This window comes from Balaenoptera ricei, chromosome 4, assembly GCF_028023285.1.
Source record: "Balaenoptera ricei isolate mBalRic1 chromosome 4, mBalRic1.hap2, whole genome shotgun sequence".
NCBI lineage: Eukaryota > Metazoa > Chordata > Mammalia > Artiodactyla > Balaenopteridae > Balaenoptera > Balaenoptera ricei.
In genome coordinates this window covers 19322702-19336017 of record NC_082642.1, presented here as the reverse complement: position 1 = coordinate 19336017, position 13316 = coordinate 19322702, and the positions used below count along the sequence as shown (strand labels likewise).

General features: G+C 38.4%; 1 protein-coding gene across 5 annotated transcripts in view; it reads left to right on the top strand.

Moving 5' to 3' along the window:
• ARMC8 (armadillo repeat containing 8) overlaps window positions 1-13316 on the top strand; it is a 102168-nt gene that overhangs the window by 37540 nt on the left and 51312 nt on the right. For 4 of the 5 annotated variants that reach the window (XM_059920249.1, XM_059920245.1, XM_059920247.1 and 1 more), the window contains 6 exons: window positions 116-258; window positions 363-460; window positions 5671-5763; window positions 10722-10802; window positions 12785-12860; window positions 12957-13047. In XM_059920249.1, coding sequence (XP_059776232.1) covers window positions 116-258; window positions 363-460; window positions 5671-5763; window positions 10722-10802; window positions 12785-12860; window positions 12957-13047 — 582 coding nt within the window. The remainder of the gene's footprint in view (window positions 1-115; window positions 259-362; window positions 461-5670; window positions 5764-10721; window positions 10803-12784; window positions 12861-12956; window positions 13048-13316) is intronic. The other variant, XM_059920246.1, reaches the window with a different exon arrangement.

The window sequence follows — 13316 nt, the reverse complement described above, 5'->3', positions numbered from 1 at the left end:
CCATATTTTCAGTGTGTGGGATGTATTGGTAGCCTTTTTCTGTAATACTACTTTTAGCTAATGTTTACTTTTAAGTTTTTTTGTCTCTTCTGTTTATCAAGTTCTTTCTTTTTAGATTATTGTACTTGCTTCAGCAAGAAACCTCAAGCACAGAGTTGAAAACTGAATGTGCAGTGGTATTGGGAAGTCTTGCTATGGGTACTGAAAACAATGTTAAGTCTCTACTCGATTGCCATATTATCCCTGCCTTACTGCAAGGTATGTAAAGAAGTCATTTTTATACAAGTAAAAATTAGAATCAGTTTGCAGAGTTTTAAATATGAGTTGAAAGGATGAGTCTCAAATCTGTTTTCTATTAATAGGACTACTGTCCCCAGACCTGAAGTTCATTGAAGCTTGCCTCCGATGCCTGCGCACCATCTTCACCAGTCCCGTTACTCCAGAGGAACTACTGTATACAGTGAGTTTTAGGTGTTTTTGAATCATCAGTTACATTTTACTAACAGCATACTTCTAATTTATTGGGTTGGCCAAAAAGTGCCTTCAGTTTTTAAGTAAAAATGAAAGACACATTTTTCATTTTCACCAAGAACTTTATTGAACAACGTATTCACCCTTTTGTTCCACTACCTTCTGCCATTTTTCAGGCAGCTTCATAATTCCATCTTCCTAAAACTTTTTATCTTTTTGAGCAAAGAACTGTTCCAGGTGCCTTTTACAGTCTTCCAGGGAATTGAAATTTTTTCCATTAAGAGAATTTTGTAAAGACCTAAATAAATGGAAATCCGAAGGTGCAATGTCTGGTGAATACGGCCGATGAATCAGAGCTTCCCAGCCAAGCTGTAACAGTTTTTGCCTGGTCATCAAAGAAACATGCGGTCTTGCATTATCGTGATGGAAAATTATGCGTTTTCTGTTGACTAATTCTGGACGCTTTTCATCGAGTGCTGCTTTCAGTTGATCTAACTGTGAGCAGTACTTGTTGGAATTAATTGGTTTTCCGGAAGGAGCTCATAGTAGAGGACTCCCTTCCAATCCCACCATATGGACAACATCACCTTCTTTGGATGAAGACCGGCCTTTGGTGTGGTCGGTGGTGGTTCATTTCGCTTGCCCCACGATCTCTTCCATTGCACATTATTGCACAGTATCCACTTTTCATCGCCCACCACGATTTGTTTTAAAAACGGAACTTTTTCATTATGTTTCAGTAGAGAATCGCATGTGGAAATACGGTCAAGAAGGTTTTTTATCCTTAACTTATGTAGAACCCAAACATCAAAGCGGTGAACATAACCAAGCTGGTGCAAATGATTTTCAGCGCTTGATTTGGATATTTTGAGTATGTCGGCTACCTCCCACGTGGTATAACATTTATTATTCTCATCCAGTGTCTCGATTCGATCACTTTCAACTGTTCTACCCGACCATGGAGCATTGTCCAGCGAGAAATCTCCAGCACGAATTTTGCAAACCACTTTTGACACGTTCAATCAGTCACAGCACCTTCTCCGTACACTGCACAAATCTTTTTTTGCGTTTCAGTTGCATTTTTACCTTTCTTGAAATAATAAAACATAATATGCCAAAAATGTTGCTTTTTTTTCTTTCGTCTTCAATATTAAAATGGCTACACAAAAATTCACCAATTTTGATAATGTCTTTTTTTAAATGCACACTGATATGACAGCTGTCACATACAATCTAACAAAATTGTTTTGAATAGAGTTAAAGACAGCAAAGTGCTACTAGAGCCATCTTAATGGAAAAAACCGAACGAACCTTTTGGCCAACCCATGCTTAGCATCTCAAAACTGATCTTAACTGTGATAACTGTGTTGTAGAAAAGTCTCAAGAAGTGTTTGAAGTCTTGCTAATTTGCAAATATCAAACGTTCTAGGCTTTGTAAAGAAGTGAAAGATCGTCTCAGATCTTGAGGAATTTGTAAGCTGGTTTTTTTTTTTTGGTTTTTGTAAAAAGACCCTTCTTAATTTCCTAATAGGTACAAATTAAGGAAGTATATTTAATGCACTCACTATATATAGGTTAAGTCCAGTAGAGTAGGCATTGTAGAGAAGGTAGAATTCGACCTGGTCTTGAATAATGGATAAGATTTCAAGAAGTGGAGAGAAAAGAAGCTGTTCTAGGAAACATCTGTGTAAGAGAGAATATGCAGGACAGTGGACAGAATAGTCTAATGCAGGAAGGGAATCCGTGTTCATTTCGGCTGGAGAGGTGAACCAGAAGCAGCTTGTTAGAGGCTTACTTACCAGGCTAGAATCAGAATACGCGTGAGAGAATCTAAAGACCTTTAGAGTCATTCAGTGGTTTTCAAAAACTTCAGGGATTATTAGGGGGTGTTTCTGGGTTTTTTTTTCCTTTTTTTAAAATTTATTTATTTATTTATTTATGGCTGTGTTGGGTCTTCGTTTCCGTGCAAGGGCCCTCTCCAGCTGTGGCAAGCGGGGGCCACCTTTCACTGCGGCGCGTGGGCCTCTCACCATCGCGGCCTCCCCTGTTGCGGAGCACAGGCTCCAGACGCGCAGGCTCAGCAATCGTGGCTCACGGGCCCGGCCGCTCCGCGGCATGTGGGATCCTCCCAGACCAGGGCTCGAACCCGTGTCCCCTGCATTGTCAGGCAGACTCCCAACCACTGCGCCACCAGGGAAGCCCTAGGGGGTGTTTTTATCTGTTGATTACTTGGGACTTTCTTAATAAAAATTATCCAGACTAGTATTTTTCAAACTCTTATCCACAGTCCACAGTAAGAATGATATTTTCCACTGCCATACTGTGTGTGTGTGGCGGAAAGGGGAGGGGGCGAGGGGTGGTGGAACATCCTGAGATAGTCTTCACAAAACAGTTCCATAAATCTGGTGCCTTCTGATTTCTGTTCTATCCTTTTTCATTAAAAAAAAATGCTGGTTGTGATTCTCTGAGCTGACACACAGAATGTCAGAGTTTCAAAGTGGACACATATGAATCAGAGATCTTGTCCAGAATCATGTTTTACAAGTATTTCAAGAATATAAGCAGTCAAGAGGCACAGGCAAAGCAGGCAGGGAGAGGGAACATGCCACGTGCCTCCATAGTTTGTTTTTCCTACATTAGGCCCTTGCTCCTCTGGCTTGTAATGATGCATAAGGTCTGTGAGGTTTGTGGGTCACCTCACACAGCAGGGAGGCTCTAAATTATGAAACATCTCAATTTTATACCTCAGGGATTTGTGCAGCATTCTTCAGGGAGCCATGCCTCATAAATCCAAAGACTGTTTACTACACTGGTTCTCAAACTTGAGCATGCACCAGAATTACCTGGAGAGCTCATTAAACACAGAATCCTGGACCCTACCTACAGAGTTTCTGATTCAGTGAGTGTGGGGTAGGGCCTGAGAATATGCATTTCTAACAAGTTTCCCAGTAACTTGAGATGCTACTGGTCCACGGACCACTCTTTGAGAACCAGTGGTTTACTGTAAGCACTTCTAAAATGGGGACATCCTCCTCAAAGCTTTCCGCATAGAAGGGCTCTCCATCTGTTTTCCTGAAGGTCCAGTTGTCATGTTTACAAAGAAATTAAACCAATCACCCATCTTCTTTACCCTATAAGTTTCTCCCCAACCTCCAGCCCAGTAATGGGGGAGAAACTGATCCTGGTCAACTGACTTAGCTCCTTCCTCCTCTCTCTCTAAACTGATTTCGTGGCCCACTAACGGATCATGGTGCATAATTTGGAGAACACTAGTCTACACAAACTTAACTTCTTTACATAAGAAAAATTAAGACACAGGGACATTAACGTGACTTTCACGGAGAGAATACCTAAATTGTGAAACAATTTTATCCCTCAGAGACAGTGGAGAATCCATGAAAAGTGTTAGGTGGGACAAGGACGGAGAGTAGTATTTAGGTGTAACTAACTGACATCTGTGAGTTGGATTGTGTAGAGGCCAGCTACCACGGCAACTCAGGCACTGAACTAAAGACAGCACAGTCCTGTTGAAGAGGGCAGGATGTCTAGTTTGCAATCCTGTTTATCAGATGGGTGACTTCGGGGAAATTATGTAACTGTTCTTTGCCTTGTTTATTCAACCATAAACTGCAGATATAGAACACAGTTGGCAGAAAGGACGCAGGTGTGAAGAAATTGGATAGGGGCTGTTGTCACAGGAAAACTGAGGGATGAGAGAGCAATGGAGGAAAGGAATGAGGTGGAAGTAGTTTTAGGAGCCTAATAGAGGCTCTTCCTCTCAAGTGCTTCTTCTCTCTCAGCTGTTACCTACTTCCCTATCATCTGTCAATGGAACCACTGTCGTCGTTATTCCTGCCACCCCAACCCCACATCTGTAAAATAGATGCATACTTTACATTCTCATCTCTTCCCTTTTTTAAATGAATTTAGTAGCTGACTTTCTTTGAAATTTTCTGAGTGTTGTTTATTTTTTTTGTCCACGCCACGCCGCTTGCGGGATCTTAGTTCCCCGACCTGGGATCAAACCTGGGCCTATGGCAGTGAAAGCGCTGAGTCCTAACCCCTGGACCACCAGGGAATTCCCTCATTTTGTTTTTAAACTGCTTATGACAACACAGGGTTATACTAACAGGCAAGGGGAAAAGATTCTACTTGTAGGCATCAACAACCTTCTGTTTTCCTACTTAGCTTTTATGTATCTTGAGCATTCTTTTCTTTCTGGGGGAAACCCCAAATCTTGTTTATGCCAACAGTGGTATTCTGGTATTCTTTTAAGTTTCCTTCCTTGCCCTCTGTTGTCTTTTGTCAAAGGGTGGTCTGTGGACCAGCAACATCAGGTATCAGTTGGGAGCTTGTTAGAATGGAGAATCTTAAGTCCTACTCCAAACCTAGAGCATCAGAATCTGTATCTACAGAATGTCCCCTGGGAACATACACGCAATGCACATTCATATTTGAGAATTATTGCTACAGGACTTGTGACAGCATTGACTAGGGGGCTTGAGCTAAGTCTCCTTTTCCATCTGTGGTTCAAGCCAAATATTATTTCAACGTTTAATTCTTTTTGCACTCAAGAAAGAGGAGATTTTTGGAGAGCCCTGCAGCAGGTTGGGTGGATTCTTCTGTCTTGTCCTATACCATCATGTATGTTGTGAAGTGTCAGTAGTAGGCAGAGAGTGTGCTATAAGTGAGAAGTTGCTATGATATAAATTGTGAAGACTGAAATTAGCTAACTACAGTTGTTATGAGTGTTAACCTGTTGCTGATACTTACCAGAACATCTCAGAGATCAAAATTGTCAACTTTTATTTTAATACAGTAATTCCTCCTTATAAGCAATACATTATTACATACCTTATTAATATGTCACATTTTGGTTTCAGAATAGATTTATGTCAAGTCTTATTGAAATGATTTTGTTTTATTGTGGAGATGTAGGCTGTTTATGGGAGAGAAATTGAGAATTTCCTGTTCTTGTATTTTGTTGTCAAGGATGAACATTGAAGCCCCTTTCCTTGTCCTTTGCCTAGACAGTTTTGATTGCCATGTTGCTTTTGTGTTGTGTTCCTTAAAGAGACTTGATTTACTGTCATTAAGATAAGAGGCTTACATATGTATCTGCTCGTGGAAATCATTTGTTAGAGATACTCACTGTGTTTGAGTTTCTTGTTGCTGTGCTCTTCTTCCCTTTGACTCCAGGATGCCACAGTGATACCGCATCTCATGGCGCTGCTTAGCAGGTCCCGCTATACCCAGGAGTACATCTGTCAGATCTTCTCACACTGCTGTAAAGTAAGAACCAGAACAGATGTTCTCTGTAATATAAAATCTTGCATGTCCTCAGGAGATGTGCCTTCTGTGTGTATCCTCCTGTAGCTAATCTATACACATATAAGCAGACGTATGTATGTATTTTCCCCTCTTTTTTTTTTTTTTTTGACACAAATGGTAGCATACCATACATACTGTTCTGCACCTTGCATTTTTCACTTAACATCTTGAAGGATATTCCATATCAGTACATAAGGAGTTTCCTCATTCTTTTTTTCTTAAACAGTTGAAGAGTATTTTATTGTATAGATGTCAATAATTTATTCAACCAGTCCTCTATTGTTGGGCATTTAGCTTGTTTCCAATCTTATTTCACAGCAATGATGCAGCAAATACCCTGTATGTAAGACATTTTATAAGAAACAGAATTGCTGAGTCAAAGAGTGTGTGCATGTGTAATTTTACCACATGTTGTCTTATATGGAGGTTATACAATTTTATACTCCTACCAGCAGTATATGCTCATGAATGTTTTCCCACACCTTCAGTTTCCACATCGTTGGAAATTGTTTTAAGTGACCTCTTATAAGGAGAACTAAGAGAGATTCTTCTCTCCTCTTTGTTGAGAGGAATTTCAGTTATTAAAAGAGCCTGAACCTAAACTGAAGAGTGCTCTGCAGTGCTATGTATTTTGCTTCATAGTTTACATATTGAGTGTACTCTTTTGATAACCATAATTTGCTAACTTTTAACCAAGTCATTGTTTATCTTCTGATAAGTTTTTCAGGACAGCATTACTTACCTACTTATCACTTATAATGCAAATATAAAATGAGGAGTTTGGGGAACTATAGGAAAGAAGGAAAGGTGAACAACTGCATACTAAACTAAGAAGATCACAGATCTATGCTATTTTAGGACAGTTTCCCAAATATAAATTAAATCAGTTGCTTTCAGAAAAAGTAACTATAGATTATAACTAACTACAGATTATAACTTAAAACCCCTCCCAAATCCTAGCTGTCATAGCCTATTCTATTCTATATAAGACATTTAGAATTTAAGATTTTTGTCAAGTCTCTGAAGTTTCTCTTCCTGGATTGCTTTGTGAGCATGTAAGCCAACTCACAGGACCAGGGATGTCAATTCCTGAATCTCTTGAGGTGGGCAAAGAAAAGCTTTGAGAAAACAATTTCCAACATTAAATGATGTCTTATAGCCAACCCTGGTAGATAGGTGGAGAAGGATACTCCAGAACTATATGCCTCATTACAAATCTTTCAGCATCTAGATGCAAGTGCTTGAGAGCACGGCATCTACTAGTCATAATCACAGTAATCCCAAAAGGACACTGAAAATTGGACCTGGAGGTATAACTACTACATGTCAAATTATGAGAAGTTTGAATAATCCTATTCCTGAAGTTACCCAAATAGTTTTTAGAATTGCTCTTCAGAAACTTCTCAGTGCTTTTAGGCTTGCTCATCTGAAACTTCTCAATGCTGTTTTAGCTGAAATCATAGATAACGGAATACTGTTAAATCACTAGTTCTTTTGCTGGAGAGAAACTTATGCTGAACAAGAATTTACAGGCACCCTCATGCCACTAACAGAACTGAAGAAAATTAAAAACCTGAACTCAGCTTTCTTTTAGCCTGATAATTAGCATTTGCCATGGTAATTAGATGACCCAATTTAAGTAGTCTGAGATATAACTAGACCTCAGGAAACATTATAGCATGTATAAACCCAGTGACAATAGTAATAGTCTAAAATACAGTATTAATTTCCCTACTGATACACTAACAACATGTATCTTTGAAAACAACTGGTCTGATGATCTCTGTATTGTCATTAATTATAAAAACCTTTTATTTTCATTTTGTTTATGAAAACAATAAATAAAATTCATAGTAGCATTTTAAGACTCATTTACAAATTTTCATATACTAGTATCAATATTAAATAAATTTACATACTTTGGGCAGGGGAGACAGAAAAAGAGATTTCTAAAGCATTTGTGTTATAAGCTAATCATAGTTATATTTTTGAAATTCTCTCCCTGATTTATTAAGGAGCAAAAAAAGGCTAGTAATAATATTAATTGGAATTCTAACTTCTACATTGTTGCCACTTAAGCAGTGACTCAGATTTCGAGACCTATCTTTTGGGGTTTAGGATCATGAGGGCTTATGTGCTTCCCACCCTGAGAGGCTGTTTCACTAACTCCAGGTTCATGCAGGTTGATTTGGAGAGACTAAAGAGAAACTTGATAATGGAATAATAGTTCCTCCTCTTTAGTTGGTTCAGTCACTAATTCCTTCCTTGCAGTTGTTTTTACACAATCCTATCTATGACCATAGAGAGGAGGAAGAGCTTCTTTTGTAACAAATATTTGCTGCAATTTGGGCAAAGAATGTGAGGGATTAAAAAGTACAATATCCTGTAAGTGGTGGGAAACAGTTACATACAGAGAATTGCACTGTGCTTCACCATCATTTATAAATATAACTCCAAGACTGGAAACCATCTGAATGTCTAACTGTAGGATACTAGTTAAAGTATGGGACATTTGTACAATGGATTAAGGCCAAAAAAGAAATGAGAAAGCTCTTTATGTACTGATATGAGTGATCACTGAGATGTATTATAAAGGAAATAAAAGGTTTAGAGCCATGTATATATATACTTATATATGTATGTATAGTATATATATAGTATTTATATGTAGTATTTTATATATTATATATATATAAATATAAATATATAGTATTATCCTACCATTTGTGTTAAAATAGGGGGAAGGAATATACTTGTGTATTGTTCTTTGTCTTGAAGAATATAAAATAATCTATTAGTGTTAGGTCACCTCAAATCAGGAGAATGGATTGGCTGAAGACAGTGGAAGAACAGTGAGGTACAAGGGGGTAGAGGCAGCCCCCTGCCTACTTAGCTGTTCTGCTAAACATCGCCTGTATGTAAATCAGGGTGTTAAAATTTATAAGGAAGGCAAAAAAACCTTAGTCAAGGCTAATTGAGGCTTATCTTCATAACTTATTCTAGCTACCTACTTGTGGTAGAAAAAATGGGTCAGATTCTGAGGAGACCCTTCTTTTCCTTGGCTCCCCCTTTGTAGTCTCCACCACTACCTTTATAATGAATAAGCCAGAGACTCCTATGTTTCAAATGAGTCAATTAATAGTGAGACATTAGAAAGTACCAAAAATATGTGATGGGGGTTTGCTTGAGTAAACTGTGGAATATTATATAGTGATTAAAAATAAGGGGCTTCCCTGGTGGCATAGTGGTTGAGAATCTGCCTGCCAATGCAGGGGACACGGGTTCGAGCCCTGGCCTGGGAGGATCCCACGTGCCGTGGAGCGACTAGGCCCGTGAGCCACAATTGCTGAGCCTGCGCGTCTGGAGCCTGTGCTCTGCAACAAGAGAGGCCGCGACAGTGAGAGGCCCGCGCACCGCGATGAAGAGTGGCCCGCGCTTGCCGCAACTAGAGAAAGCCCTCGCACAGAAACAAAGACCCAACACAGCCATAAATAAATAAATAAATAAATAAGTAAATACATTTAAAAAATAAGAAATTAGAAGTTAGAAAATGTATAGAATCAATTATACTTCAATTTTTAAGATGTATGTAAATTAAGAGAGAAATTGCTGAAGTGTTTTTTTTTTAAGGGCTCTTTTTAAAAATGTTTGTTTATTTATTTATTTAGGCTGCACCGGGTCTTAGTTGAGGCAGGCGGGATCTTTAGTTGTGGCATGAGGACTTGTTAATTGCTGCATGTGAACTCTTAGTTTTGGCTTGCACGTGGGATCTAGTTCCCTGACTAGGGATCGAACCCGGGCCCCCTGCATTGGGAGCGCAGAGTCTTACCCACGGGACCACCAGGGAAGTCCCTAAAGGGCTCTTAATAGTATGTAAAATGTTTAGGGGATTGTTGCCTATAAAATAGAGTATGGCTCTTTTATTATTCAGAAGTATGAATGCTAATCTTCCCACTTCAAATGATGGATATTTTGGTCCGAGAAAGAATGAGCATCTGCAAGACAATTGTAACTTGGCTAAATAGTGAGTTGGAGAAGTTGGTTTGAGAGCTTTTTTTCTGGACTAGGAACTGGTTTCCTCTGGTGAACCCAAATAGGTAACCTACCTTTCAGTGCTACACTTTTCTCTCCTAAATTATGATAAGCATGAAATACCATCCTTGCCTTGGCTTTAATTGACTTTTCATTATTTGAGTGAATGGGTGGGACATAAAAGAAGTGAATTAAGTACTGGCAATTTCAAAGCCTTGCATTAATCTTTAGCTTGTGCCATTTTGAAGATCTTAAGTAAATTGATTAGTAGAAAACAGAGTTGGTAAAAAATAAAATACCTGAATTTTCCTATTACTTCACTTTCTTACTCTAAGAAGTGATAATTTTAAGAGAAAGAGAACTAAAACATGTTTACTTCTCAGTTATGCAGTGCTGTGTTTCCTACCATCCACTGCTCCAACCTCCCAGATGTGTTGAGGTAGCTTAGGATCTGGTCCAGTTTCTCTTGTAATTAATTAGTTTTAGAGTTCCCCTGGCTAGGTCATCAGCCTTAAGTTGTAAGAATGACTACACTGTCTCCTGTGGGCATAGGGTAAGGGTGTGCACATGAAATGCAGAATTTGGAGTGCTTTTGTTGCTGTAATGGTGTGAGGGCCTATGCCAGGATAGCTTCTGTGCCCCCTTCCTTATTTGGGGAGGTAAGGAGGCAGCGGTTCTATGGAACTGAGATGAGAGGTAAGATATAACAGCCCTTTGCAGGACTGAAAACAGTGTCTATCCTGCTTTTTGGGAATGGGTTTATACAGGAGAAGGGTAACTAAAAATTCTACATTGTAGTTAATGTGGTTTTCTCCATTTAAGTAAATGTTTTATTGGAATGAATCATTACTCTTCTTAATGTATTATTATATTCTCTTTTCTTACAGGGTCCAGATCATCAAACAATTTTATTTAATCATGGTGCAGTTCAGAATATTGCTCACCTACTAACCTCAGTATCTTACAAAGTAAGATGTTAAAAATTATGGCCAGACTTTTATACTTTATTTTGGGTTTCTAGAGTCTTGGTCTGGAAAGAAGCACACATGTTTTGTTGTTTCTTTGGTAGATATTGTGATCAAGAATAGTATTTTATCAGTAAAATGTTATGGGGCATTGTTTTACCTATAGAGAGAGTGCACTTAAAAAAAAATCTACCTTGCCTTTCCTTTTTTTTTTTTTTCTTCAGGATATGATTGTGGTATGAGTTCCTATTGATTTTTACCTGTGATCATTAGTAGTCTCTTCTGGTATGGTGTCAGTGCCAAAGTTGCATGTGAGGTCATGCCTTGAAGTATGTAGGAGCAATGGCTTGCTATAACAGGAAAGACCTTGGATTTCCTGTTTGAAACCTTTATTTAGCCACACTGACTCAAACTTACAGCATATACCCACATATACATCAACATTTAAAATGTGTTCTGTTTTGTATTTTGAGTTAAAAAGTCAAGGGTTTTCAGTTGTGTTCATTAAATTTCTTTACTATCTTTTATATATAGGTAAGCAGTGTCATGATATACTATCAGGCATTTAGTTAAAACTTTGGTCATTTCATTATTGTCCAACTGGTAAGTTGTAGCAAATATTGGGACACTGTCTTTATTGTGTCACATTAGAACTAAATATGCTAGGAATTTCCTGTAAAGCAGAGAAGCTGTCATTTTTGTCGTCTATCCATTTGCACTGATCCTAGTCTGCTCTTTTTGTCCTTAGCTTTATTACAGGTCTGGCCTGCTAGTATGTACATTTTCCCTACCTCAGACATCCAAAGTTAGATCTTGGTGAAGATCTCACAAGAATAGGAATGGGGAATGGAACCAGCTTGAAACTAGCCAGAGGCAAGGGAAGGACATATATACTGAGAGCTGCTTCCTCTGCTCTGTACCATGTGTAGGCTGAGACCAGTCAGCACTTGTATGTCAAGAAACAGTTGCTGGGGTGGCGATTTACTGTTCTTGTTCTTCTCCATCCTCTAGCTTCATTAACTCCCCCAGTTCTTCATTTCTTTCTTTTCTTTTCCACACTAGACTTCCTTATCTACTGTGGCAAGTTACAGGTTGTAGAAGGAAAAAGGTTTTGGTAACATTACTCTTGCCAAGGTTTGCTCCACTGTCAGAGTGTCATGAACATATTCTAGGTTCCACCTGTAGGCATGTGCTTGTGCTGCAGAGCATTGCCCAAGTGAGGGACAGAGCTTCTTCACACCTCAGCTACCTATCCTGCCAATCTCAGGCTCCACAGAAGAACATCATATATAGACTCAGGCTTGGAAGTGAGGATTAGGTCATCTGGTGAAAGCTGAACAGAAAGAATGAAAAATAGCAGCTCTCATAGGAGCTCCTGCAAATTATAAAATATGTTGTATGTGGTCAAGAGTTTGAGCCCTTGGTGTCATCCCAGACCAGTTACCTAGTTTTGAGGTATAGTAACATAATTCATAAGTATTTCTAAAGTTAAATTAGTTTAGTCCTTTTCGAACTTTTATCATAACTTTCTTTCCTCTCGTGTTCTCCTCCCCCACTCCCCATCTCCATCCCATACACGACTACAAGAGTACTCTTTTTTTTTTTTTGGTCTTCTCTTCAGTTCTCTGGTTTGTAATTTGGGAAGAAGAAATGTCCCACTTGAAAGGCAATTAGTAATTGTTATTAAGTTCCCTTTGCCTTACGAGCATTGTATTTTTTACAGCGTTCTTTTAAATTTGAATAGGGATTTATCTAGTTCCATTTTAGTTGATACTTCCTCTCTGTTTTTTCTTATTTCAAAATTAATTTTAACTTACTGTACTCTTCAGATATACAGGTCTTATTTTTATTCCCTTGACTCCTTCCTTTAGTACTTTAGGCAGATTTAAATAGATATTTCTTCAGAAGAGTTTAGATTCTGAGACATTAAAATTCGTATTTGCAAAATTAAAATAAATGCTTTGTTTGTTCGTTTATTTTTACAGGTTCGAATGCAGGCACTGAAATGCTTCTCAGTTTTAGCTTTTGAAAACCCCCAGGTATCGATGACCCTGGTAAATGGTAGGCTGGAACTTTCAGTGGCACCTACACAATTTAATTTATGAACTTTGTAGATTTAAAGAATTCCTTAATCCTTCTTGTTTGTTTTATTTCTAGTTTTGGTTGATGGAGAATTGTTACCACAAATTTTTGTGAAGATGTTACAGAGGGATAAGCCCATTGAAATGCAGCTCACATCAGCAAAATGGTAAAGGTCAAGACAATGTGGGAAGAAAGACAGTGCTTTATCAATTTAGAGTATTTTTGGACAGCCTAATGAGCTCACTTTCAATCCCCATCTTGTTTTGGGATTTTGAAATTTGAAAGTCATGGGATTATCTCATATCTTCTTAAATAGATGTGAGTTTTATACTCAGTTTACTACTAGTAGCATGCAGAACAAGAACTCTCTTATAACATCTAAGACTACCTACAGAAAATTACTTCATTACATTCCCTTCTCCTTGTATTTCAGTT